Here is a 25,855-nt window from a genome sequence, read left to right on the forward strand (position 1 = left end):
CGTCGGTATGGTCTCGTGGTGGTGGGGCGGCTTAGTCATACGAAAAGCTAGCCTTGACTCCGCATCTTCGATGTCAGCACAGATTCCATCTCCACCGCCATGCCTCATTTAAGAGTCATTGTTATCTCTCGCTATCTATATACGTTTATACCTTTGCAGCTACTGGGCCTTCACAACAGTGTCCGATTGCAGGGGTTCCGTGTGCTGCCTCACCAGAGTTTTCTTCTCACATGCATCGTTTTATGCCTCTAACGATATGACTACCTAGCAGAGTTAGAGCTTCGAATCGCAACTGGACCCATGTCGGTCCGGGTGGATCTTCCGCAAGGGTCCGCAGAAAGTTGTGCGCCAGAATCTGAATAGTCCATAAGGTGAGGTGAGGTGGTTCCCTTACATCATCGCGCCGTTCGAAGAATGGAATCCCAGCAGGCTCGACCAAAGGATTACAAGTGCACTCGACCATGTGGGTCACCCCGCGCAACAGTCACTCGATCTATGCCTTCTTTAAATAAATGTTGATCCGCCGAGACCACTTTTCCATGTCGCTATCATTACTCTTCCCTCCATCGTAAGGTAGTATTTGCATAACCTCGCACAACATGTCTTCTCCATCTCTAGATGAAGATAAGGGTGAGTCGGAATGGTCACGCTGCCAGTCTCCTTTAATTGTATTTCAGAAGCTAACTGAGCCTAGAACGCGTGCCCATTGGCTTACAGTCGAGCGAGCCAAGCGAGCGTCCCACTCGGAGAGGCAACGCAGAAACGGGCTTGATAGACGGGAAAGAGGTTGAGATTCACTCATGGAACGGTCCGGACGATCCAGAAAACCCGTACGTTGCGTTTGTATATCGGTCGAACGATCGATTAACACGGCAACAGGTTCAACTGGTCCACGAGGTACAAGGTTGTCTTGACTCTGACCGTTTGCTTTATTTCTATCCTCACAGGTCTCCCAGCTGGATCTTACGGCGCTGGTAATGCCTGGATGAGCTCCCGCTTCCATGTGCAAAACGAACCCTTTCCCAACCTCTTCTGGGCCACATGCAGTTGGAACATAGGCGCTGCACTGTTCCCCCTCGTATTCGTCCCGCTGACTGAGAACGCTGGTAAGCCGACCCAGAGGTAGGAATACTTGACGCTTGCTAACCGTACCGCAGGTCGTATGCCTGGCTACTTTGTGAGTAATTATAAAACATTACCGGATACTACCATGAGACTTTCCCTAACCGGAGATAGGTTGCATACATAGTCTTCGAGCTCTTCCTCTTCGGATCTGCCTTTGCAGATAATTTTGCTACCTTAGTAGTGACGCGGTTTTTCGGTGGAGGGGCATCATCCGTGTCTGTCAATATTGTCGGTGGCAGCATTAGCGACGTGTGGAAAGGTGACAAAGCCAGGAGTCTGCCTATGTCACTTTTCGGCTTTACCAGTGTGGCTGGGATCGCGCTTGGGCCCTTCATTGGTAGCGCTATCGTCCAGATCCATAAACCAGATAGAGGCCTGCAGTCGCCATGGCGGTGGTATGTCCCCATCCCGGTCCCTCTTCCCCCTACCATAGTTTGATGTGCTGATAAACCCCTACTAGGATCTATTACATCCAAATCATCTACAACGCAGCGCTAATCCCCGTCTTCTATCTCATTCTCAAGGAAACCAGAGGCGATGTCATCCTGAAGAAGCGCGCTAAGAAACTGCGCCAACAGACCGGCCGTCCTATATATGCCGAATCGGAGCTTGAACAGTCATCCATCCTCACACTGCTCAAGCTCTCTTTCAAGCGGCCGACGAAGATGCTGCTCACTGAGCCTGTCGTTACTTTCTTCACCCTGTGGATCAGTTTCGCTTGGGGAATACTGTTCCTTTTCTTCTCTTCGGTCGTGCAGACATTCAGCACTAATTACGGATGGGACACATTCCAGACCGGCCTGGTTGTGCTTGCGCTTACCGTTGGTGCCGTGATCGGTACTTTGGTTAATCCTTTCCAGGACTGGCTATACCTTTGCACGGCATCTAAGAATACCGAGCGTCCCGGTAAACCGATCCCAGAAGGCCGCCTTTACACGAGTATCCCTGGTTCACTCCTCTTTACAGGTGGGCTCTTCATGTATGGCTGGAGCTCGCAGCCAGACGTACACTGGATTGTTCCTGCGATCGGCGTCACCATTGTTAGCCTCGGAATCTATTCGATCTACATGGCCGTGGTGAACTACCTCACTGATGCTTATGAGAAGTACGCTGCGTCCGCGCTGTCAGCCGCCTCGCTCGGTCGTAACACATTCGGAGCCCTCCTGCCTCTGGCGTCGTACTCGCTCTTCGAAAACCTGGGTTATGGTTGGGCTGGCAGTCTTCTTGGTTTCATTGGCGCGGCTCTCACTTTGGTGCCTGTTGTTCTGGTGATCAAGGGTCGTCAGATCAGAGCGCGCAGTCCCTTCATGCTCGATGCTACCTTCGATCAGAATGAAAGTAGTGAGAGGAGGAGCAGCGTGGAAGGACGGAAGAATAACTTTGGGCCTGCAGGTGTGGCTGGAGGCCCGCCCGGTGCGCTGGGCGAACAGCCGTAGGCGACAGAGTGCTGGAAAAAAAGGTTAAATCAGTATGGCATTCTGTGGTATCGGCTTAGGAAAAGTTTTCCGTACTTGTCATGGTAGGTACGTCCACAACTTGCGAGTAGAATCGCGATATTTCTTTAAAAGGGGCTCATCACCCTGCATCATTAGCGTACCCTGTATCACTAGTCGTGTTTCTCGATCTCACTTCTTTTTCTTCTTTCTCTGTTTGAGCGTACTACTACCTAAAGGCGGCATCCTTGGCAGCTGACATGCATGCATGCATGCAGCTCTCAATCATGCATAGTCATATAATTGCATGAGTCACAGGACACCGAGTTATCGCCCAGCACGCCGTGTGCGCCCTACATCAATCTCACAACTACCCAAGCCGCCGACACATTATCATCACTTTGGATGCTAACCCGCTACCATGAGTTCCCCAAGTTCTGCTCTGGACGATCCGTCTAGGCACTCAGAAATCGCAGAGCGGTACGGCCTACTCCCCTCACAAACCACGCATCGAGTCAACATCCTCCGAAACTCCGGTATCAAGCCCGGGGACAGAATCCTAGAGATCGGCTGTGGGCAAGGAGACTGCACAGCCGTCCTAGCGCTTCTCTATCCGCACTCGCACATCGACGCGGTAGATCCCGCGCCGCTCGACTACGGCGCCCCAGAGACTCTCGGCCAGGCACAGGTGCGTATCAAAGCATACGAGTTCGGCGACCGCATCACCTTCCACCAAGCAACGCCTGTGGACTTCCTAGCCAGCGTGGAGGATGGGCGGTACGACGTGGCGATCCTGTGCCACTGTTTGTGGTACTTCGCAGGCGCGGAGGAAGTGAAGAGGACGCTTGAAGCGGCGAGGGGCAAGGCGGAGAGGCTTTGTATCGCGGAGTGGGCATTGAAGGCCGGCGTGAAGGACGCAGAGGCGCATGTGTTGGCTGCGTTGGTGCGCGCGGCGTGTGAAGCGCATATCCCGGACTCGGATCAGAATATTCGGACGCTGCTTTCTCCGTCAGGAATCCAAAAGCTCGCCGCGGAAGCTGGGTGGAAAATGCAGAGCGAGGCGAGCTTAACTCCTGGACGGGAGTTGGATGATGCGAAGTGGGAAGTGGGAATGCTGTTCCTTGAGGACAAGGCTGATGGGGAGAATCTGTTTATGAGGCGAGTGAAGAGGGAGATCAACGAGGAGAAAGTGCACACGTTACTGCAGAGTATGCTGGACAGCGTGAAGACCGCTGTCGATGCCGTGGGCGGGAAGGACAACGTGCAGTGTATGGATGTTTGGGTTGGTGTTTTCATGCACTGATTGCGTGCGCAAACAGGGCGGCGGTGAAAGGCGCAAAGCTCATTTCTTCTGCCTACTTCCTCCCTCGCTTCTTTTCCTTCAGAACCACTCAATCTATCGTACTGCATCCAAAACGCGTAAAACCATCCACCACCGCATAGCCCCTCAGGACCGCCAGGCGCGATACTCTGCCTTCCGTATAACCACCTGAAGCAAGCCAGCCCAGCGCGCACGCATTACCACGTCAGAAGACCTCCACTCACCTCCCCACAAGCCAATCCGTCAGCGCAACACAACCCGAAGACCTCCCCGCCATGGTGAACCCAGTTCTCATCGTCGGCCTCGTCGCGGTCCCGATCGCCATCTGCACCATACTCAGCTTCACCGTCTACCAAGCGCTCCGACGCCGCAAGGGCGACAACGCGATTGGTCGCCCATGGGCCCGCGCCAAGGACATCGAGATGCAGAACCTGCCTCCGAATCAAAGGCAAACCATCGCTATGGACGATAATACGCACGAGGGGGTGGGTCCTGCTCCTCCGCGCATGGTGGAGGATGCTGCGTATATGATGAGTGGCGCATTGCCGGGATTTGGAAACAATTTCGCGGGCCCGAGTGAGGAGCGAAGCGTATATGAGGTCCATCACCATGGTACGCCTTATTCTGGACATGACGATGCGCAGGGAAGAGAATATTTCGGCAAGCAGTGGAAGGGCAAGGAGAAAGCTGACAACGACATTGAAGTGCAGGATTTCGCGGCTCGGGAAAGGGATAGCAAGGGCAAGGCGCGGGCCAAGGAAGAGCCGGATGAGAAGGCGGTGGAGTTCGAGGATGTGGATCTGGAGAGGGAGACGGTGTTCGTGCCGGAGAAGAAGGAGAGGCGGATGACGAAGGAGGAGCGCCGGGAGAAGGCAAGGAAGGAGGCGGAGGCGAAGTTGGAGGGAACGTGGACGGGGGAGTGATGTGTGGGTAGGGAGGGTCAGAGGACTTTTGTGGAGGCTTGGAGTGATGTTGAGTGCTATTCGTCGTCAGGTAGATCCACGGATTGCGCGTTGAATCCAACCAGGCTATAGAATTGATTCCGCCACTAAATTTACTGTGCGTCATATGTCCTGACTGCTCCATCAGACCCGGGAGGACGCCGTAGAGGCTTTCCCACTTGGAGACTTGGAGACATCTACTGAACGGGCCCGCAACGATATCCGTGGATCTATAAGCGCACCGTTTTGAGCTAGTCCCGATGAAGCTTAGTGTAGTTTGCAAGGGCCGTCCTCCTCGTCTCCGGCTCGAATAGTTTGCCATTGCGGCAACGTTCACCTCTGCCCTGTATTGTCGTCCGACTTCGAACATTAGCATACGGCGCCTTTCTTAGTTGCGCTATGCGCGACCTGTCTTCGACGCGTTCACACCCCACGTGTGTCCCTAGTTCCTTACATCCTTGCTCCTCTTGACCATAACGGGATACATCGCCAGTAGTCATCTCCGAGGATCTTCCACAACAACACTCAGCACAGCTATAAAGATGGCAAGACGCGGTCGGTGCAGACGAGTACTTCTTCGAGCGATAGAGGGCCGCAAACCGTGTTGGACTTCATGGCGCGCTTCATCAAGCTTCTAATCGCTGCACTGGGCGTGTCAGGCGCTGCAGCAGACTTTAATGTCCTTCGGCATCTTGGAGGAAACGGCCAATGGTTTCCAGGTGCGCTAATGCTGTTCGACATTTGCATCCCGACGCTAACGTTACGCGCAGGTCCAGAAGTAACCGGTATCTCCTCCGAGGTACCCTCAGGCTGCACCGTTGAGCAAGCAGCGTTCTTTTCTCGCCATGGAAGCCGCTACCCGGATACCGGAGCGTACGCCGAGTGGACCAACCTCTCTTCCCGTATCCACGCAGCTCAGTTCAGTGTGCGCGATTCGACGCTCGCCTTCCTATCCTCCTGGACGCCTGCCTTGAAGTACCCAGAACAACAGATCGCACAAGTCTCAACCACCGGCTACAAAGAGCTCTACGACATGGGCGCCACCTACCGTCTACGGTACTCTGATCTTTACGCGTACAGCACTGACTTCACGATGTGGTCCAACTACTACTCCTCTAGCCCGCGTGTCCGAGACAGCGCGCGACTCTTCGCACGAGGCTTTTTGGGTCCGAACGCGACCGAGCTTGGCTCCATCTACGCCCTCAACTCCAGCGATCCGCGCTCGTTCATGAACTCCCTCGCGCCTTCTGACCTCTGTCCGGCGTACAAGGACAGCGGCGGGAGCCCGTCCATCGACACGTGGAACAACATCTACCTTCCGCCGATCCAGAAGCGCCTGAACAAACTAATAAAAGGCGGCTTCCAATTCACCCAGTCCGACGTATCCATAATTCCGTACCTCTGCGGCTTCGAGACGCAGATCACCGGCGCCCTCTCGCCCTGGTGTTCCGTCTTCACCGAGGACGAAATCCTGCAGTACGAATACGCGCAGGACCTGCGCTACTGGTACGGTACTGGCCTTGGCACGGATATCGAGAAGTACATGATGCTGCCGGTGCTGGATGGCCTTGTTCACCGCTTCGTGGACGGACCGAACGCGACGTATGCGAACTCCGATGGCTCGACGTTTACGCCTCCGAAGCTTATTGCTGCTTTCTCGAATGATGGGCAGATCAATCAGCTGGTTGCGGCGATTGGCGTGTTCGATAACGAGCCTCAGCTCCCCGCGAATAGGATTATGAAGGATAGGCTGTTTAGGGCGAGCAGGATCGTGCCCATGCGAGGAACCGTGGGGTTCGAGCGGCTTTCTTGCTCTAGCGGACGACATGGGACGAGCGCCTACGTGCGAATCCGGCTCAACGATGTCGTGTATCCCGTCGCCAACTGCCAAAGTGGACCTGGAAAGTTGTGCCCGCTGAGTCAGTATCAATCGCTGGTCAAGAAGAAGCTAAAGCAGGCTGGAGATTTCTATCAGATCTGCAATGTCACGAATCCTGCGATTCCGACAGGCCAGAATAGCACGACGTTCCTCACGGATGTTACGCTACCATTTGCCACGGTGGTTAAGCCATAACTTTCGAACCTTTACACCCTTTAGATAGTTTTCAAAATCAGTCTTCTTCACATGTCAGCACTCCTTCCCCCTTATTGACATCTTTATCCCCCCACTTCGACCCGACGCTGTATCGGCCCTTCTCTCTCCTTTCAGATACCAGTGCCTCGTCCTCCCACTCTCCGCCCAACACGAGACTTTGCGCAATACCAGATCTCACACATCCCCACAACCTTCTCCACAACCACGCTCGAGCCCATGGTGCATGGGAATCCCTCCGCGCGGTTCTGACATCCCGTCTTATACTCGTATTTGGTGCATCCGCAGGAGAACTTGTAGTGGATTTTGTAGCACATTGTGGACTACTGCTTGTTTATGAGTGGGTTTGATTTTCTGGGTGGATAGTTGGGGTCGTGGCTTTCGTTGTTGTTATTGTTTCTGCGCCGCTGGTTCGAGCTTATGCGATGCGATTTTCAGAGGCTGGATAGTATGCTGGATGGGTGAGGAGAGTTTAGGAAGTGGAGTAAGAGCGTATTTATTGTGTACGTTGGGGTGGTATGTGAAGCGGACGTGCGGTGGGGATTTGCGTGGCTTCATGCTATGGAGTGTGGTGGTATCGAAGAATGCCGCGCGAGTAGAAGACACGTCAACAGAAGCTGTCAAGGATGCGGCTTTTTCTCAGAGTCGTTGTGTTGCCGAAGCACTTCCTACTCTCCTTGATGGGGAGTGTGATCGCTCAAGGTGACCGGTGCGTTCACTCCGAATGGGCAGCTTGACCACGACCGTTACACTTACCCTTAGCGGAGGCGGAGCTGCACATTAGTGCCTGTGGCGAGGCTTAGGAGACGATTTGCGAACATGATGACGTCTGTTCTATCTACTGGAAGCCTTCTGGCTCAGCTTTCCAGTGCTGAGGCTGGCGATATTCGTAGTACCACCGGCCATGGGTAGACGGCAAAAGAACTAAGCAAAGTAAGGGAAATATGTACGTATTGAAGGCATCTAGGCATGGTATTGCAAAGCCCGAGCAGGAGGCCACATAATAGTACGTGAGAGAGGCATGGAAGGCAGTTTGTTAGCACATCGACCCCTGTTCTATGTACCGAAGATCTTCAGACTCACTTTCCCAATGCCCACAATAAGACATAACAATACGTGTAGTGCAGCGCGCTTTCAGACTGTGAGTCAGATGTGGACTCAAAAGTGAAGTCAGGAGGGCCGCAGCAGCACATGATCTAGGCACACCGTTTGTACCTATTGATGCGGAAAGCGCGTGCTACAGCACAATAGCGCCAGGCAGAAACGCTGGCTCAGTCACTCCCCCATAAAATCGCGTGGCCAGCTCCTCTGAAGCCATTTTCTTCCTCTCTACTCACGCAACAACAACCACACTGTCACAAAGCTTATCTCTTGCTTACCTCTTCTAACGCAACAAGCAGAAACACATCCAAGCCCAACATGCCGTCCATCCTCCAAATCGTCATCAGCGTCTACAATGTAGACCGTACGGAGATGAAGTCATGGACGTTCGCGAAGCGTTACGCCACGAAGAACGATGCTAACGAAGCTGGTTATGAGCTGGCGCAGGTGAGCCGCATTGACGGCGAAATCGTGAAGCTCGAAGGCGAAAACGACGGTATGAAGAGCTTTGCGGTCGGGAAGCCGAAGAGCAAAGAAGACGTCTCGGCGCGTGTCCAGGTCGTCAGCATGGAGGAAGAGAATTCGCCAGGAGCGGCGAATGCTTGAAGGGGGACAGATTGAATGGGGAAGTGGCGAGGGAGGAAGATTGAATGCCGGATTACCTCGTGAGGGCTACAGCGCATTCACGAACCGAAGGGTACATCTGGCTCCCGGATGCGCTGCCGAAGAGAGACATTTTTCACTCCTCAGTCTTTTTGTGGGGGCCTTCTCACGGAATCCAGTACACCATGCTTTTGCCTGCTTCTCCGCGCGCTCCTTCACGCCGCCCTTCCTCGCCCGAACCCTGGCCGCTTCTAGATTTCCTACCGCTATCACCCACCGTGCATCCGCAGTCTGGCATCGGCTCTCCCCTGATTTCACCCTTGGTATCTCCACAACGATCGCGCGCCACCACCCTCGATTCCACCCCTTTAGAGCGCACCTCCTTTCCGATTTTCCGTATCCAACTAACACTCTTCTACTACGACAGAGAGCGCATTGTAAAGAGCAACACGACCATAATCAAAGGACACTACTTCACTGCGCAGCATGCGAATAAGGCGGCGCTGGACCTGGCAAAGTGCTGTCGCAGTGAAGGGGACGTGGTCATGCTGATGGATCAGAAGGTGTATAGTGAGAAATGCAGGCTGAAGAACAAGTTTGTGATTGGGAAGTGGGAAGCGGATGTGGATGCTGCGGCGTGTAATCTGCGTCTCATGGACGAGGTACAGACATTCATGTGGAGGAAGGTGGAGGGGGTGCTCAGTGGGGTGGTGCGGATTCTTGAGGGGAGGGAAGCGGATCTTTCGCGCGGCTGAAGACAGTGGATAGAATACATGATTCGATAAATGAGCGTGCCAATGATGCTAGCAAGTGTTCAGTCTTCATCAGACTTGATTCCTGCTGCTAAAGTACTTCTTGACAGGTCGTCCAGTCAGCAGCCGGGCGGACCGCCGAGTTTAGTGTTTCAAGATTGGGAGAGTGAGAAGTTCGTCGCCTAGCTTGCAGGGCGTCGTCCGAAGAAATGTGAGATGTCGAAGTGGGCGTCCAAATAACCTTAACGCTAGCCCCACTTTTCCCGTCTCGGGAAAACGTATTCTCCGCTCCCGCCCAAGCTCTCAAAAATTCCGACCTCAACATCAAACCAAGCGTCCGCCAATCCGCGCCCGTTAATCCCCACTGGACCCTCCTTCACCTGATTTACGACCACGAAATGTTCTCCGTTCCCGGTTGGAACCTCTCCGCGCCGCTCGCAACCCAAGTCGACAAACCCGCACCTCGAGACCAGGCAAAAGAAGGAAAGAAAGCGAAGAAGAGGAGGGAGAAACGGGAGGGGCAGATTGATGAGCATAATATCGATGAGTACTGGGAGAGAGTGGTCGAGGGGAAGGAGAGGAAGGGCGCGGAACCGAGCATGAAAGAGGATAATGAAGGCTCGCGATCGACGGGACGAGATGAAGAGAAGAGAGGGAAGAAGCGGAAGAGGAAAGGCGATAAGGCTGCCGAGGAGGAGTCAAAGAGTGAGCGAAAATCAGCCACTCCTGAGCAAGATGCGCAGGCTGGGGCCCAGGAGCCAATTGCCGAAAAGACGACCGCGAAAGACCGCGGATCCAAGCGCGACAAAAAGAAGCGCAAGAAGGACTTCAAAGCAGATCATGCATCCCAACCGGGCACATCAGAAATGGAGGCCGCTACTGAAGTTGTCGACCCCACATTACTCCTACCGGAGCCGAAAGGCCTCACACCGCTGCAGAAGTCTATGCGAAATAAGCTCGCTAGTGCACGATTCCGCCACCTTAACGAGACTCTTTATACAAAGCCCTCCAAGGACTCGCTTGAACTATTCAAAGACGACCCTTCAATGTTTGAAGACTACCACAGAGGCTTCGCACAGCAAGTCGAAGTATGGCCGGAGAATCCCGTGGATGGCTACGTATCGACAATAATCACACGAGGCAAAGTACGGAGCAAAGATCCCCGGAAGGACAAGAAGTGGAAAGACAAGAAGGGTAGACTAGGCCCAGACTCTCCCGGCGATTCCGTCCCTACACCCGGAAAGAGTGACATCAAGCCCCTGCCGCGAAACGTAAAAGGCGTTTGCACAATAGCCGACCTAGGCTGCGGCACCGCCTCCCTAGCCTACCGCTTACGCACCCACTTCAAACCACTCAACCTGAACTTCCACTCCTTCGACCTCTCCAAACCCTCCGGCCCCTCGGCTTCCCTCGTCACAGTCGCGGACATCTCCGCGCTGCCCCTCCCAGACTCCACCGTCGACGTCGCCATCTTCTGCCTCGCACTCATGGGCACAAACTGGCTCGACTTCATCGACGAAGCATACCGCATCCTGCGCTGGAAAGGCGAACTCTGGGTCTCGGAAATCAAGTCCCGCTTCGGCCGCGTGGAGCGCCGCAAACCGCCCATAAACTCCATCGGCAGCCTCAGGAAAGCCGACAAGCAGACAAAAGGAAAGAAGGGCGGCGGCACCGACAAGCCCGAAGCCGAAGGCCCCCAAGACAGCGCCGACGAACTCGACCTCGCCGAGCACGTCGACGGCGCCGAAGCCAAGAACGGCACCGACGTATCCGCCTTCGTCGCCGTCCTGCGCAAACACGGTTTCCTGCTCGATGCGCCGCCCGAGCGCCCCGCCGCCGCGGTCGACCTCGGCAACAAAATGTTCGTCAAGATGCAGTTCGTCAAGGCGGCCCAGCCGACGAGGGGCAAGAACGCTAAGCCCAACTCGTCCTCTGCTTCTCAGCCAAAGGGTGGGCTGAAGATGGGGATCAAGGGGAAGAAGTTCACTGCAGTTGCGGAGGAGGATGACGGGGGTGACGAGGCCGATGCGAAGGTGCTGAAGCCGTGTTTGTATAAGATTCGCTGAGGGAAGGGGTTTGGGTGGCTGGTGGGATGGTGAGATGGCGCGGGTGATGCGTCAATGTGCCGGAGAGACGTGCCATGGTCTGGAATCGGCTCCCAGACCCGTCTTGGCTGGCTGGTTGGCTTGGAAGATGCAGATTCCAGGGGTTTGAGGAATGTACTCCATCCCATCCCCATCTATCCAGTATAAACCTTCTCCTCCGTCCCGCGGAAGCAGATACCATATCCGGCAAATCCATACCAGGAATGCCAGCACACTTGCCCTACTTGCCCTACTTGACATACTTGACATACTATCTCCATCCCATCCACCACCGCATATCCTCTCCTCTCGTACAGCACAGAACAGTCCAGTACATATATCCTATTCCCCACGCACTAGGTACATATGCTGGTAAACTCGGCATCATCCGGGCCCGTCATCTATCTGGGCTAGTCTAGTCTCGTCCAGACCCACGCCGCAGAAAGAAGCAAAACTTGGTGGCGTACTCGAGGCGAGTTGTGGCTTGCGGGTCTGAGGGCTCCACCTAGGAGGGCCTGAGCGGTGCGGGAAGGGAAGGGAAAAGCAATGCTCTGATCCGATCTGATCCGATCCGATTCGATCTGATCTGAGACGGCTTGCTTCCCTCCCGAGAAAACGCTCGCGTAGTTTCTCCATATGTGCCTAGGTACCTGCTAGCGCTTCTACTGTACTGTACTGTACTAGTGCCTGCGCGCGGAACTTCTCCTCTTCGCAGGAGGTGAGGTGAGATGTGAACGAACGATGGATGGGGACGTAGGTGCGTAGGTAGGTAGGGTGCTTTCTACAAGATTCGCGCCCATGGATGGAGCCCTGCAGTATGGATGGATGTACGGCGAAGGAAATATTAGCGACCCGAGCCGTGCCGCGCCGTGCTATGATGCGCCGTGCCGTGGCCCCTTCCTATACACCATACACTATACTTCCATACTGTTTTTTCCTTGGGAGTTGTATTGGGATTGTATTGGATTGGACTAGGAGTGGCAAATGCAGGTTCCCAAGCCTATATATGTCGGTAGTTAGACCGAACGAACGCCCACGGTGGTGCAAAAACGAAACTGAGACACGGGCGCGGCAGCTTGTTGCCGACCGGCGTATCCCTCCAGACGCACATGTCCCGCTCGAATGACGCGACGACAGGTAAGACATGCAGCAAGGAAGCACCTTGTTCCAGGTCCCAGTCCCAGCCCTCTTTTTCCTGCCAACTCCAACGACGCAGAAGGGTGGGTTGAGTGCCTAGTGGCATAATGGCAATTTTCCATGACTTGATTTGTTTGCTTTGCCTTGGTCTACGCGGGTCTACATAGCCTTCACTGCCCCAGGCGCCTGCCCTCGAAAAGAAAAACCATCCATGATCGCTAGGTAATACATGCGGAACCGTGCTACGCAGATGCCTGCAGGGCTCAGAACGATGTGATGTCGTGAAGGCTCATGAAGAAATTTCATGTCTCGTCGCCGCATCAGATCTAGAGACGTGGAAAGGATGAAGGAACCCGTAGCCCCGCCGGAGCCGCCGAAGGAGTAGACGCCCATCGTTGTTGTTCTGTCAGAAGCAAGGAAATAGTGGGAATTCCGAGTCCATCCATTATGCATGCAAAAGCTGCAGCTCCGAATTCGCCAAATCTATGCAGGATGCGGTATGGAAAATAAAATGTGCCGTTATCGTTATTTTGGGTCCAATCGGATCGATGGGTTGTAGTCCCTACCGCTTCGTCAATTGTCGAAGAGAAATCCGGCGGCAACATCGACGTTGCCATCTGCCGCCTGCAGGGCTTGGATGGCGGCCTGGCGTGTTTTGAAGCCAAGGTTTATGAGCTGATCAATGTGCTCCTGAGGGTACTGGCTGGCTGACGAAGACGACGATTGTGCTGCCGGGGGCGTCGGTTGGGCAGGAGGAAGCGCTGCTTGGGCGGACGATGGGCCGGCTTTGTGATCGGTCGCCGGTCTCACAGCGCCAGTTCGGGCACCAATTTCAGTACCGTTGGGCCCAGAGACGGTGGGCTCGTTCATCTCGGCTTCTTCAAGGCTCTGCGGTATCTCGGATTCGGGCAGAAACGGCACCTCGATACCTTCAAAGCACAGGGCGTTCTTCTCAAGGTCGATCTTCGCCCGGTAGCGTTGGAGCATGTCGAGACCAAAGAGGAGGTCCACGTCCTTGCCCTCCATGACAGTGAATGCGCAGGGCAGGACGGCGTCGCCGATCCTGATCATGGCACGGTGCACGCGGCCGAGAATGCGAGCCGTGCCCACGCCGCGGGCCATACCAGAGTAGCGCGTGTCCATGAGGCGCATGATGCCGCACCGCTCTGCACAGCTGGGAGACATGATGGTGGCCTGGGCGCCCGAGTCGACGAAGGCCTTGACCGGGACGCCGTTCACTTCGGTGTTGACGTAGAGCATGTGGACGCGGACGAAGACTGCTGCTGTTAGTATGGACGGGGGAAGGTGGCAGGCAGCATGGCGTGCGGATCGTGGTATATATACTCACCCTCGGGGTTCTGCTCGTACGCTTCGTGGAGATTGTTGATGACATTATCCTGGCGGATGATCTCCTCTATCTTCTTCTGGGCCTCGACGTTGAAGGGATCCTCGTTCAGCAGGGCGATCTGGTTCTGGCGTTCGCGCTCCGCCTCCTCTTCCTGGCGTTGCATCATGTCGTATGTTTCTCTCCAGCGGACGGGGTCGCTGAGGGCGGCGAGGAGCTCTGGCCGGCGCTCTCTAAGTTGGTTTTGGACAGCAGGGTCGCTCAAGACGTGCTGTCGCACGGCCTCTGGGTCGGGTGCTGCGGCGCGGCGCGGGTCCTGTGCGGGCGCTTCCCGTACGTTCCCTTGCGGGCGGTTCCCACGGCGGCGGATGAGCACAGCCAGCATCTCGCCATCGTTGACCCCGGCCTCCTCCAGTGTCTGCGTCTCGCTCGCCAGCGGGCGGCCGTTGAGGAAGAAGTTCTGGGCGGCGGCGGGGAAGCTGGTCTCGGCCTCGACGAAGCCCTTGAGGTCTTTGACGGTGAGGCCGGGCGGCAGGTCGAGGGTCAGCAGCTCCTGGTCGGACGGCTCCTGGGGCGCGTTGATGGATATTGTTACGCGTGGCCTATTTGAGCAAAGGTTAGCCGTCGGTTTTGGCTGGGTTGCACAGGAACGGTTTCGGGGACGCTCACATATTGCCTGATGCCGGCGGGCGGGCTCCTTGCGTGGTATGCAGGTGCGTCTGAAAGCAGGCAAGAGAATGTGGTACCGTGTGCGGAGGGAGGTGAGAGGGTTGGGTTCTGGGTGGTCGATGGCGGGGTGCCTTGGGTGGGCGGCCGTGCGAGATGTCCCAAAGAGGCGTCGGTGTCCCGGAGGGGAGCTTATAAGGGAGCACGCCGTTGCGGCAGCTGTCTCGCGGGCCCGGCGCCCGTCACTGCTGGAGGGTGAAGTGATGGGAGGCGGCGGGGGCCGTGTCGCGCGGGTTAATAATCAGCAGCGGGCGTGCGAAGGAGGAGGTGAAGGCATGGCGCTGCTCGGTGCGGGTTACGCGGGGCGTCACTCGAGCGCGGGCGGCGGCCGTGACAGCGTATTATAGCGGAGGGCGCGGGCTCGTTGGAGGTTGGGTTGGGATGGGATGGGATGGGTTGGGCAAGGCAGGGCAGGGCAGAGCAGGGCAACAGGGCCGGGCAGGACGTTGGCGGACAGACTGCCTGGAAGCACTGAAACGGTGCTGGCGGGTGTAAGCGGGCGGGACGAGGGCGGTGTGTGGGTGCCTTGTCTGTGCATGCAGCAGCAGCAGCAGCAGCAGCAGCAGCCTCGGCGGGGCAGCTGCTGGGCCATATCGCGTCGCCTCAGAACTCATTCACGACGGGTGCGGGCGGCGCGGGCAGCACAAAGCGCGACGATGCAGCCGCCGGACAAAGCACAGAGCGCGGCCTTTGCAGCATCCCGCTATAGCAGGCCCGGCGGCGTGCTCCTGCCCCAAATAGGACGCCACGGAGAGGACGGAAGGCGCGTTCTGCCCTCGAGCGCTCCCCTCCTCGCGCGCCCGGCATCGCAGCGGCACGCCCACTCGGCGGGCGTCGTCGGCGCGCACAGCATGCCGCCGCCGCAGAATGCGCCCGTCCCTTGTCTCTAGCATGCAGCGCAATGCTCTCGTCGTTCGCCGGTCCAGATGGCGCTGCCTGCAAGTCATGGGCCTTCCCGCGCCAGGGCCGCCAGTCCATGAAACCCCTCCCTCAGACGCCGTCCATCCCCAGGCGTCCGCCGCGTGAACCGTGAACGCTGACGACTCCGCCAGGCACACAGGCCCGCATTGCGCGCCGTGTTTCATGAGTACATCTGAGTGACAGGTGGTGGGCAGAGCGGCAGCCGTCTAGGCGCAGCGGATCGACTCGGCTACCTGGACGCCCAGCCCTGTCCGATCTACCAACGGCGCGGGGCCTGGCCCGATGCTGTCTCGTGCCTGAAAACGCCCCGGTCAAACCACTGACCCACCACATCCATCTCGGCTTCCTACAGCTGTTGCGCACTCCTGGTCCCCTCTTCCTGCTTTTGTGCCGCCGCCCATCTGCTTCGGACCCCGTTGCAGCGAGAGCTTGACCGCAGCCAAGATGCCCCGGGATCTGCTGGCCGACAAGAAGACCCTGGAGGAGATGCCCCCGCTGTCCAAAGAGCCCGCCGCCGCTAGCCCGCCCCCAGACCCGATGCCCCTCTACAGGATGCCCGTCTCGCTGCTGGAGGAGCGCTTCAAGAAGATGAAGGACCTGCATCCCTATGCCCTGCTGCTCAACCAAGACGACCTCGACGACTGCGACTGGCTCGAGCACGCTTCATTTGAGCCGCATGAGGCGGCATCGCGAGAGAAGGTGAGATGCCCCGCCAGCCCACTTTGTCCACTCTGCCTTCATTTCTGCATATAGCACCGTCCAAGTTGTTTCATTTTCCACCTGTATCACCGTTGGGCTATCATCAGGCCTCCAGTCGCCGCACTTTCCTTTTCTGCCCACCGTTACCTGATCTCCGACTGATCTTCTGTGCAAACGTAAATCCCCGCCGTCACTGGAACCACCTTATCTCGTCTTTCCCTGCAGCAAGCCCCCAGTCTCTTCCTTGTCTCTGCACCTGCGCATACAGGCGGTATTCTGCGCAGTCCAATCCGTCGGTTTGTTGGTGTTTTATGAAACGGGCAATGTTCTTTCCGCTTTCAAGCCCGCGTGCGTCGTTCCTTCCCCATCAACCCTAGCCCACATTCAACGAGCGACGAGCCGCAACTGACCGACGTCTAGCTCGAGTACCGCCTAACAATATGCGGCGAACTGTGCTCCGGCCTCTTCTCCTCGGCGTATCCGACCGAAACTGGGCCCTTGGGCTCCTTGGTAAAGGCGCGCAAATTCCCCTCGGTTGACTCAGCAGACTCGGATCGGAAGCGGCTATTATTAGGTCACGTCATAGCGACAAAGACCACCTCCAACATCGTCACCGACTCCTCTATGGATTTTCCCTCCGACTGGCGGACAAACTACCAGCTCGGCCCTCCAGTAGGCCATCACGAGGAGGGCGAGACGGTATGTCTCCACTCGCTGTGCATCCACCCGGACTTTCACGGAAAGGGGCTTGGCGCAGTTTTGTTGAGGGGCTGGACGCAGCGCATGAGAGACGCCGGCATAGGCAAGAGGATCGCCCTGATATGCAGGGAGCGGTTCGTCGAGTTCTACGAGAAGGCGGGGTTCAAGAAACTGGGTCCGAGCGCGTGCAAATATGGCGGTGGAGGGTGGTTTGACATGGTCATGGAATTCGAGAACAACGGCGACGAGGACGACATTTGAAGGGTCTTCGCGGGATGCGTTTGGCGTCGCGGCTGGATGTAAGGGCGTCCTGGTCATGCAGACTATTAAGCTCGGGGTGGGGCTTGGGGTAATACCGGGAATTTTGGGTGTTCAAAAGGCGATCAAAAAGGCGGAACTGGCGATTCTTTGCACACTTGTATAACGACTGTTCATGGAGCGCATGAATTCATGGAGGTACATCGTGTAGATGCTGAATGAAGCGAATGCGATGCATAACTACGTTTGGAGACTGGGCCGAGTCAGAGACAGCGCGAGTTGAGGTGTGCAGCAACAACAGCAGTCGTCTTAGATCGGGGCTCTCATTGATATAACATATAATCGAACGGGATGCTCGGACTACGGAAACCTTCCCTCCCTCCCTACGGATATATGTACCTTACGTATCAGTCCAGTCCAGTCCATCAAACCACGAGCTGCGCTGCTCGCGTCGCGCGCACCGCCGCTAATAATTAAGCCTGTCTCCTCTCGTCTCCTCTCCTCTCCTCTGCTCTCGTCTACTAAGCAGCGAGCTCACAAGGCTCTACCCAACTCAACTCAACTGCCCCCAGCCCGTCATGTCGTCCTCTCCCCCTCCGTGGTTATAGTAGTGCTAGGCTGGGCTGGGCCGGTGTTGTGTTCTCTTGTGTTTGGCGTACATGCAGTGGATGGATTTGGTTTGGGCTGTTTTGTTTTGTTTCGTTCTGGACAGCTCGGGCGGAGGAATACACAGAAAGTCGGAAAGAGGCAGGAGACTGCAACCGCAGGTTTCCGCCTTTACACACCGCCGCAACGGCGAATACACGCCTCTGAGCGTAAAAATATAAGAGCGTGTGCCGCGTCCGAGAGCGTGGCTGCCTCGTTCATATTGGAGGCACTGCCTCTCGGGGTGAGCAATCTTCGTACGATGAATGGCTGATCTGGGGTTTGAGTAGCTTGGCTTGCGCCGTCTGTGGAGAAGCACTCCGGCGAGCACGCGAGGGCGTTTCGTCTTCGTGGTGCGCGAGAAGACTCACATGGTTGTTGGGGGTGGGCTACTACACCGCTGGGCCTTTGGATGATACCCCTTCTGCGTGCGGATTTGGAAATATAGCGTCTTTTTTGCTGGTATTGTATATGTAGTATGCTCGCATCTTCTTTATGACGAGGTCGAGCGAATCGATGACTGCACGCGCGCGCGCACTGCGCGTTGGGGGTGGGCGCTATCAAAGGCTAGAAATTGGAAGCGGGTGTGTAGGGTTCTGTGATCGAGCAGCACACGTTCTATTATTGAAAACAATCTATCTACTCTACGAAATTCCAAGTCTAGAAAAAGATTTCAGTCTACCATTGCCTCTCGCATATTATCATTTCCACCCGCCGGTATGAAGCTTGAGAGAGAAGGAAAGAGTAAAGAATGACTGGAAGAAAGATTGAAAGAATGACTGAAAGAAAGACTGTAAGAAAGACTTAAGGAAAACATAGGGGAGAGAGGCGCCCGTTCACTCCTCTTTTGGGCGCAATTCCCTCTCCACTGGCTTCTTCACGTTGGTCCCCTCCTCGCCGATCTCCTCCACGATATGTGTTGGATTCTTCAAGTCGTCCTCCATCTGTTTGCATCGCTCCTCATTAATAAATGAATCGAATTTGCTGAGCTCTTCCTGACGACGCCAATGCCTATTCAAGGTAAGGCATTTCACCTTCTCCTCGGGGACCTGGTTCAAGGCATATTGGAGCCGTTTAATGCTCTGTTCCACGTCTTCGAGCTGTTCTTTCTCCGCGGCAGTGAGGCTTCCGCGGCCCTGGGCGAGAATCTCAGAATAGAATTTGGCATGGGCCGGCTGGCCTTCGGCAGCTGGGAAGAATAACCTCTCCTCCACTACGTTTTTCAGCATTTTTGTGTGGAAGACCTTAGGCTTTACCCATTTGCTGAATCCGAACATGTCCTCGAAGTATCGTTTCGGGTCAATCTTGACGTAGTGGTTCCGTGGATCCATAGACAGAAACTCGGGCTCGGGATGTTTCTCCCGGTCTCGCTCCTTTTCGCGGCAGATGAGGCACTTCCCGTGTTCGGCTTTGGTCCATAGTTGAATCCTGGGGCAGTTGGGGAGTAATTGACTCACATCCGGAGGGCAGGATGACCCATCGCTCCGGAGTGGTTCGCAGCTTGGAGCCAAGCCATGGAAGGCAATTCCTTGACGAAACCCTCACATGGGGTGAGGCCCTTCCCACGACTCCATCTCTCCCATGCGTAAGAGCATACGCGGTCTAGGCCGTCTCTCTATCTGCTTGCCGGCATTTCTATGACCACCATGTGCTCGTATGTGCTAAAATCCTGTTGGGTTTCCAGCGAGTCCACTGGCGGACCCTTGCACACCTCGCTGCCGACGACCACAAGGCTACAGAGACAATACTCAAGCTCCTCGTGCGGGAAGAACTTGCGGTGGTTGAGCCAGATGTGCATGGCGTGGCATCCAGTTGACTGCTTCAGTTGCTCAGTCATCTCATCCCACTCGGCTCCCAGCTCTTGACAATATTGGCTCAGTATACATCGTAGCGTCGCTTCATTGCGACACCCTTCGAAGATTTCTTTGGCACGGGCTTCGGTAATGGACTCGAACAGCTCTTTGAGGCCGGCGACTAAACTTGCGTGGTCCGTAGGCTCGCCTTTCCATATTGGCAGTACTCCATCGTCGGTGCTGGCGTTTTCGGAGCTTATATCGTCGGTGCTGATATCTTCGGTGCTCACATCGTCGGCGCTGATATTGTCGGTGCCCACATCGCCGGTACTCATGTTGAGGGTGTTCTAGGTCGATTGATGCGAATGTTGGAAGAAATAGATCTTTGCAAAGATGTAGTAGATAGAGGCGCTGATGAAGATACGGTAACTGCGTGAAGACTTTGATAGAGTAAGAAAGACGAAGAGACCTACCGGGAGGACTTCTTTTATATTCGTCCATGACTCTAAAGCTAGGACTGCACCTACTGAATCACTCTCTTCGCCCTTTGTACACTCGACTCCCGGGAGTCAAAGAGGGAAACCAGTCATGACTGTGCCAATGTGAGTGAGTAGACGGGGAGTTCTGCGGCCAGTGCATATTGAACCAGTCAGGGGAAGTGCTTTCGCTGACCAAGTAGCAACGAAGGTGTAGAGCACTTGTGAGATCGAAATATGGCAATAGAGCAACCTCCTTGAGTTCGTAACGCGTGGACTTCAACCTGGGTAGAGGCATTGGTTGCTACGATCCTTCTTCATCGACGCGAGTATGAGAGGCTGAGGAATGAGTGGGTTCCGAACCAGGAGCGCAGACACTCCCGAGATCCGTTCACAGGTTACCCACCAATCGAGTCACCACTTGGAACCCGCCGATTATCGGCTCTGAGTCTTCGAAATCATGACGCGTCATCTCGCGCTCCCAGAATATATATCAGTTGGAGAGGGGCCCGTGGCTGGGGCATTTCGCTCAACATGGTGTTGAGTTTGCGGTCTTCAGTTCTGGAGTCGAGTATAGAGAGTGTAGTGGTATGATTACTTCCCGCAAGAAATCGGGAAGCGTCACCCCGCTGTCCATTCTTACCCCGCGGAGATCGTGCACGGAGGCTTAGTTTCGAAGCCATTGGCGGGTGACTGATCTTGATCCAACGTGTGAGTAATGGTGTAACATTGAGACGGCGTCATAGTAGGGAGCAGTCAGGGAGCATTCATCGTCTGCAGTGTCGACTCTGGATGCTACACACCTGGATCGGCCTCATTTATTCTAACGACGATAGTTGCGTGACGGAGAGGGACAACCCGCGCGAAGAGTTGGTCGCGACAGCTGATATGCTTCCACAGCAGCCGGCCACGGGCCCCGCTGCAGGGTAGGGGATGGGGTGTTGTGGCAGGCTGGATGACCGTGAGTCCGTTCGGGGCTTTTCTCCACGCCGCAATGCTGTGCGGTAGGCCTATCTATTTCTGTTCCTCTACTGCGGAGCTTGGAATGGGGCTAGAGTGACGATGGTCTTCACTGCGATTTAGGGGGGGTTGACTTAGAGTGTATACTGCTTAGATTAGACTGTTGTTTTCTTTCAGGAAGGGGCTTGGAGTTTGACTGATTTGGGTTTTACTGGACTAGGACACTCACTTAGTATTATCTTGCCATGTTTAATAGAGGTATTGACTGGTCACTCTCTGTTCTCCCGTGCAATCGTGTGCTAGGATCTCGTTGATCTATTGCTAGGTGCGTGTGTTAGTCGAACGCTCGGGCGGGTGGCGTCTCGAACTGGGCGAATCTAGCTGAAGATTTACTTGCCCTCCCAATAGTCGTGCTGCGCTTTATGTGAAATCATCGGCTCGCTCGTAGAAGGCGGTTGAGGCGTGAAGGAAGAAAGTTGAGAGCACAAGGGTCGAGGCAAAATTAGTCATCGGCTAAACCTGCCGCGGCTCGGAACTAAGACCCTGAAGACTTCCGACCGCTCGCTATCGTCAGCTCTTGGAGCCCAAGCCCGCCGCCTTCTCGTGGCTTCTTGGAATTTCTCAGCCTGTCGCTCGCTATTCATAATCCGCGCCACTTCTCCCTCATTCTTTTGCGCTCAAACACTCGTTCAGCAGCATACAAAATGGCGTCCACACCTCCCGCCACAGGCTCCACGCCCGCGCAGAGCTTCACCGAGATGAAGAGCGATGTTGAAGCTATCGGGGCGCACTGCCAGATGCCCTACTGCCATGTGTTGGACTTCCTACCGTTTAGATGCGAGAGCTGCAAAGGGTATGTCAACATCCGGACACGTCAAATGTGACAAGACTGACATGCGCTCCCAAGCACTTTCTGTTTAGACCACCGCAGCGAAACCGCACACAAATGCCCCAAAGAAGGCGAATGGGCGCGGCGACGCGCTGGACGAGATACGACGACCGCATCATTACCCTCGAAGCCTTCCCTCTACGACCACGACCAACAATGCTACGACAAGAGCTGCAAGACCCTCATCAACACCTCCCGCATGCCCGCGAACCAGTGCTCGACCTGCAACCGATCATACTGCTTAAAGCATCGAATGCCGGAGGACCACGACTGCAAGAACGTGATACCAGCGGGTGCGCGGCAGAGGACTACATTACAACAACAGCGCGATCGTGGGCTCTCCGCGCTTGCGAAGCTGAAAGAGTGGGCCGAGGAGAAGCGGAAGATGGATCGGGAAAAGCAGGGTAAAAAGTCTGGCTTCCTAGGGCTAGGGTCGAAGAGCTCCTCCGCGGCCAGGGAAGCGCTCGCGGCCGCCAACGAGTTGAAGAGGACGGCGAAGGGCGATGCGTCGGTACCTCAGGATAAGCGTGTCTACCTGCACGTCGAAGCCTCGGCTGATACAACGAAAGCGAAATACCCGACGGGGAAGTTCTTCTACAATAGGGATTGGACGGTGGGTCGCGTCTTGGACATGGCGGCAAAATCGCTGCAGGTACAGAACGTCAACAACCGCGGTGGGGGAGAGGAAGAGAAGCTGCGCGTTTTCCACGTCGAGGGCGGGAGGCTACTGAAGTTCAGTGAGAAGATTGGGGAGCCATGCCAGTCGGGCAATATGATTGTCCTGCTGCGGGGAGTCGGGTCTGGAGAACCGGATCTGATCGATCTGTGAGGAGTTTTTGACTGTTGGACGAGTCGTTGCATGGCTGTGGCGTTTAGAATATCCTTCGATTACCTGCAGCAGCGTTTCTTCGCTGAGATACCCGTAATCGTAATGACATTATGAATGCATCTAGCCTACACTTCTGTTCGTGTCCTGCCCAATCCGTGAATGCAAGGTTTCGAGGAACTTCATTGGTCGCCTGCTTCTTGATCACAGGTGGTCTGTGCACGTAGCCGTTCAAACGATCACCCTCCGTCTCTTCGTCTCCCCCATTTCCTCGACTTATGTACGTTTCCTCCACCTTGGCAATATCTATGTCTTCTTTAGATGAATGCATTCCCCTCTGGGCCGTTGTCTACTGTCATCGCATTTGGTCTGTGCGCCCACGTCTACGCCCTTCAGCCTCCACATCGTTTCTCACAGCTTCCTCTACTGTGTATAGACCCGGTGAATAAGTTCCCGGCGCAGCCAGCTACTATGTTTGCTGCCCGTCGCCTTCGCTCATCCTTTCATTGGCCCCATGTCTGTATCGCTAAGCGCCTCTCTATACTGTTAACGAGCGGCTTCAGCCACCATGCAGCTGTGCACATCCAGCCTTGAGCCGAGCGCTCGCCGCCTAATCTCATCTCAGCCTCGACAGACTGCCTCGATCCTCTTTGGATCACCTTATCGCGACAGACATATACCGTGTCTTTAACAATGGCGCCCCAAACACCCGGTACCTGCGGGATGTCCGCGTGTACTGGACCCAGAAGAAGGGTCTGGTACTGTGTGGGTTGCTCATGCTGGCTGTGTGAGAATTGCTGGCCTGCTTATCCTCCCCACAGCGGCGGGCGACGAGGCCGCGATGGCCTGGAGCACGAGAAGACCCATTATCACGTGGTCAAGAAGCTGGAGGATATCCTGACTTCGTGTCCAACTCCAGCTGCGATCGAAGAGTTTCATAGCCGAGATCTTGACACGACCTGGTTTGGTATGTCTCGTAGCCTTGCTCTCCGCCCGGCCACGATCTGTGTCTACTCGTCGCTAACAGTTCGGCAGGCATCCGAAGAGACAACAATGACCGTTGTCTTCTTGCCGACTATGATACCTACTCAGCCTTGATGGGACAATCACTCCCAAGTGGGGGAACGAGGATCCCCCAATTGGTTTCTTTCATTGGGCAGACAAGTAGAATCTCGACTCTCGAGGTCAGCCTGTTACGTTGCTTACTTATCTCTAGATGCCGGCAAGAGCACGCTAATCAAGATGCTTATCCATCTCTCCGAAATGAACGAGGATGCCGACGAGACAGCCCGGTTTCCTTCCCCCGTTGTCGGCTCCACGATCCAGACACACATGCCAACCTCTGCCGACGTCCACCTCTACGCTGACCCGAAGACCTACTATGACCGGACACCATTGCTTTACGCCGACTGCGAAGGCTTCGACGGAGGCGGGAAGCCACCTGTTGGAACCATAGAGAACCGTGTCTCCATGGTATCCACCGAAGCGTCATTGTCACGATTGACGCCCGGGCGGACCCGGATACTAAAGTGGGCTGATACTCGCGAGAGGAGGAACCGAGAATTTGTGGTTAGGCAGCTATACCCTCGCATTCTCTACACTTTCTCGGACGTAGTCGTCTTTGTACTGCGAAATGCGAAGTATGATGGCTCCCGTCTACCACTGACTCCGGGTGCTGACATTTTGGTGTATAGGACATTCGAATCAACAGTACTCCGACCGCTTCTGGAATGGGGAGCAGCGTCCTTAGAGAAATCAATCAACCAACCTACTCTTCCTCATGCAATAATAGTCCTGAATAGCACCGACCTCGGCGTCCCAGACGATGAATGGGATATTCGGTCTGCTACAAGGAATTTGCTAGAGGCGAACAGGGAATGTCTGGATCTAGACAACGGCCACCCTTTCTTCGCCCAACTCGCGAACGAATGGAGAGCGAAAGGTAAATGCATTGGTACCATCTTGGAACTGATTCAGTGCTACTACTCCACCTTCAAGGTTGTGCGAATACCCGTCAAGGGTAGGTTCCAATTGATGCACAATCAAGTCCGAAAATTACGTGGCGTGATCGCCGACTCGTGCGACTCGTCTTTCAAGACCAAAAGACCAAACAACAGGCTCGAATGCTTTCGAGCTCAGACGAGCTCAATCTGTATCTGCAGTCAGCGTTCAGTCATTTTGCCAATACCTTGGATAAGCCGTTCAACTTCATGGAGGTCTCTCTGCAGAACAATCCGATTCCAGATAACTTCGGTGGCCATATACTGCAGCTCGCTCTCGCCGTGCAATCATATGGGCGTCGCCGGGAAAGCGCGTGGATTTTCAAAAAGCTTTCCTACCTCGTCGCTTCTACCGTGATGCTGGATTGTGTGCGCCATCGGAAAGGTATGCAACACATCCCCAGTGGTGCTCCCACCAGCTGATAGCAGCAGGGCAACCTGATGTTCTTTTCGCGGAATACGAAGGTTATTGTCGTTATGCTCTCGAGGAATTCTGCGACCTGTATGCTCCATGTGAATTCCGGGCAAAAGGGGACCGTTGCGTCAATGTCGCTTCCACGCACAGGCACAAAGGCCACCAGAATGCGAAGGGAAAGATCATTGCCAGCGGACGGTACTTTTCCAACTTCCAAGCCAGCCATTATTATCCCAATTGGAGAAACAACATCAAGAAAGCCATCTGAAACATCCATGAAGAACTCCAAGATTTTACTAAGGCGGGCCCCCAATGTCACAGAGGAGATGCATCTCTTGGAGTACCACAGCGATCCCATGGACCACCTGTACGCGAGCATTGGCTCTGCCGGCAATTTTTTGAGCCACTCCACCTGTTTCTGTTGCCTCATGCAGGCTCCGCAACATAAACTGCCTTGCGGTCATGTGCTCTGTACGCGCTGCATCCGTTCTTACGCAAATCAAGACGGCAGTGCCGCGAGCAACAAATTTGTCTTGACGATGCGGTGCTGTCCCTTGCATCCGGCGCTCACGCGATGGCGCCCTCCATGCATCATCCGTATGAAACCGGATCAC

The 25,855-nt window shown here is 55.3% G+C and overlaps 11 protein-coding genes across 11 annotated transcripts; 9 read left to right on the top strand and 2 right to left on the bottom strand.

Annotated features, from left to right (window-relative positions):
- Positions 1 to 599: 599 nt before the first annotated feature.
- On the top strand, positions 600 to 2,770 carry BU26DRAFT_582188 (MFS multidrug transporter-like protein; the record flags this gene model as incomplete). Its single annotated transcript, XM_033834519.1, has 6 exons — positions 600 to 630; positions 695 to 830; positions 880 to 1,106; positions 1,158 to 1,177; positions 1,237 to 1,520; positions 1,586 to 2,770. 6 exons carry the CDS (start codon positions 600 to 602, stop codon positions 2,559 to 2,561), a joined length of 1,674 nt encoding a protein of 557 aa, XP_033678139.1. The 3' UTR covers positions 2,562 to 2,770.
- On the top strand, positions 2,771 to 4,008 carry BU26DRAFT_126975 (S-adenosyl-L-methionine-dependent methyltransferase). The gene has a single exon (XM_033819591.1). It carries the CDS (start codon positions 2,980 to 2,982, stop codon positions 3,859 to 3,861), a length of 882 nt encoding a protein of 293 aa, XP_033678140.1. The 5' UTR covers positions 2,771 to 2,979; the 3' UTR covers positions 3,862 to 4,008.
- A 1,155-nt stretch (positions 4,009 to 5,163) lies between these two features.
- Positions 5,164 to 7,086, top strand: BU26DRAFT_466767 (phosphoglycerate mutase-like protein). The gene is made up of 2 exons (XM_033825232.1): positions 5,164 to 5,539; positions 5,591 to 7,086. Exons 1-2 carry the CDS (start codon positions 5,434 to 5,436, stop codon positions 6,892 to 6,894), a joined length of 1,410 nt encoding a protein of 469 aa, XP_033678141.1. The 5' UTR covers positions 5,164 to 5,433; the 3' UTR covers positions 6,895 to 7,086.
- Positions 7,087 to 8,680: 1,594 nt separating this feature from the next.
- On the top strand, positions 8,681 to 9,371 carry BU26DRAFT_555230 (uncharacterized protein; the record flags this gene model as incomplete). Its single annotated transcript, XM_033832310.1, has 1 exon — positions 8,681 to 9,371. The coding sequence occupies exon 1, from the start codon at positions 8,802 to 8,804 to the stop codon at positions 9,369 to 9,371; it is 570 nt and encodes a 189-aa protein (XP_033678142.1). The 5' UTR covers positions 8,681 to 8,801.
- A 459-nt stretch (positions 9,372 to 9,830) lies between these two features.
- On the top strand, positions 9,831 to 11,920 carry BU26DRAFT_524092 (uncharacterized protein). Its single transcript, XM_033830204.1, has one exon. The coding sequence runs from the start codon at positions 9,968 to 9,970 to the stop codon at positions 11,432 to 11,434; it is 1,467 nt and encodes a 488-aa protein (XP_033678143.1). The 5' UTR covers positions 9,831 to 9,967; the 3' UTR covers positions 11,435 to 11,920.
- Positions 11,921 to 14,682: 2,762 nt separating this feature from the next.
- On the top strand, positions 14,683 to 15,600 carry BU26DRAFT_127032 (uncharacterized protein). The gene has a single exon (XM_033819593.1). The coding sequence runs from the start codon at positions 15,047 to 15,049 to the stop codon at positions 15,548 to 15,550; it is 504 nt and encodes a 167-aa protein (XP_033678144.1). The 5' UTR covers positions 14,683 to 15,046; the 3' UTR covers positions 15,551 to 15,600.
- A 188-nt stretch (positions 15,601 to 15,788) lies between these two features.
- Positions 15,789 to 17,627, top strand: BU26DRAFT_127016 (acetyltransferase). The gene is made up of 2 exons (XM_033819592.1): positions 15,789 to 16,280; positions 16,701 to 17,627. Exons 1-2 carry the CDS (start codon positions 16,026 to 16,028, stop codon positions 17,238 to 17,240), a joined length of 795 nt encoding a protein of 264 aa, XP_033678145.1. The 5' UTR covers positions 15,789 to 16,025; the 3' UTR covers positions 17,241 to 17,627.
- An 899-nt stretch (positions 17,628 to 18,526) lies between these two features.
- On the bottom strand, positions 18,527 to 19,355 carry BU26DRAFT_127261 (uncharacterized protein). The gene has a single exon (XM_033819597.1). The coding sequence runs from the start codon at positions 19,211 to 19,213 to the stop codon at positions 18,719 to 18,721; it is 495 nt and encodes a 164-aa protein (XP_033678146.1). The 5' UTR covers positions 19,214 to 19,355; the 3' UTR covers positions 18,527 to 18,718.
- BU26DRAFT_127260 (uncharacterized protein) lies at positions 19,356 to 20,372 on the bottom strand. Its single transcript, XM_033819596.1, has 2 exons — positions 20,149 to 20,372; positions 19,356 to 20,022 (listed from the first exon to the last, which is right to left on the bottom strand). The coding sequence occupies exon 2, from the start codon at positions 20,008 to 20,010 to the stop codon at positions 19,498 to 19,500; it is 513 nt and encodes a 170-aa protein (XP_033678147.1). The 5' UTR covers positions 20,011 to 20,022; positions 20,149 to 20,372; the 3' UTR covers positions 19,356 to 19,497.
- Positions 20,373 to 21,815: 1,443 nt separating this feature from the next.
- BU26DRAFT_437588 (uncharacterized protein) lies at positions 21,816 to 22,829 on the top strand (the record flags this gene model as incomplete). The annotated part of the gene is made up of 2 exons (XM_033824247.1): positions 21,816 to 21,964; positions 22,019 to 22,829. The coding sequence occupies 2 exons, from the start codon at positions 21,816 to 21,818 to the stop codon at positions 22,827 to 22,829; spliced, it is 960 nt and encodes a 319-aa protein (XP_033678148.1).
- A 509-nt stretch (positions 22,830 to 23,338) lies between these two features.
- BU26DRAFT_127396 (uncharacterized protein) lies at positions 23,339 to 25,384 on the top strand. Its single transcript, XM_033819598.1, has 4 exons — positions 23,339 to 23,793; positions 23,862 to 23,990; positions 24,043 to 25,211; positions 25,259 to 25,384. The coding sequence occupies exons 1-3, from the start codon at positions 23,520 to 23,522 to the stop codon at positions 25,182 to 25,184; spliced, it is 1,545 nt and encodes a 514-aa protein (XP_033678149.1). The 5' UTR covers positions 23,339 to 23,519; the 3' UTR covers positions 25,185 to 25,211; positions 25,259 to 25,384.
- The last annotated feature ends 471 nt before the right edge of the window (positions 25,385 to 25,855 follow it).

The sequence above is a fragment of the Trematosphaeria pertusa genome (genome assembly GCF_010094035.1).
Source record: "Trematosphaeria pertusa strain CBS 122368 unplaced genomic scaffold BU26scaffold_18, whole genome shotgun sequence".
Classification (NCBI taxonomy): Eukaryota; Fungi; Ascomycota; class Dothideomycetes; order Pleosporales; family Trematosphaeriaceae; genus Trematosphaeria; species Trematosphaeria pertusa.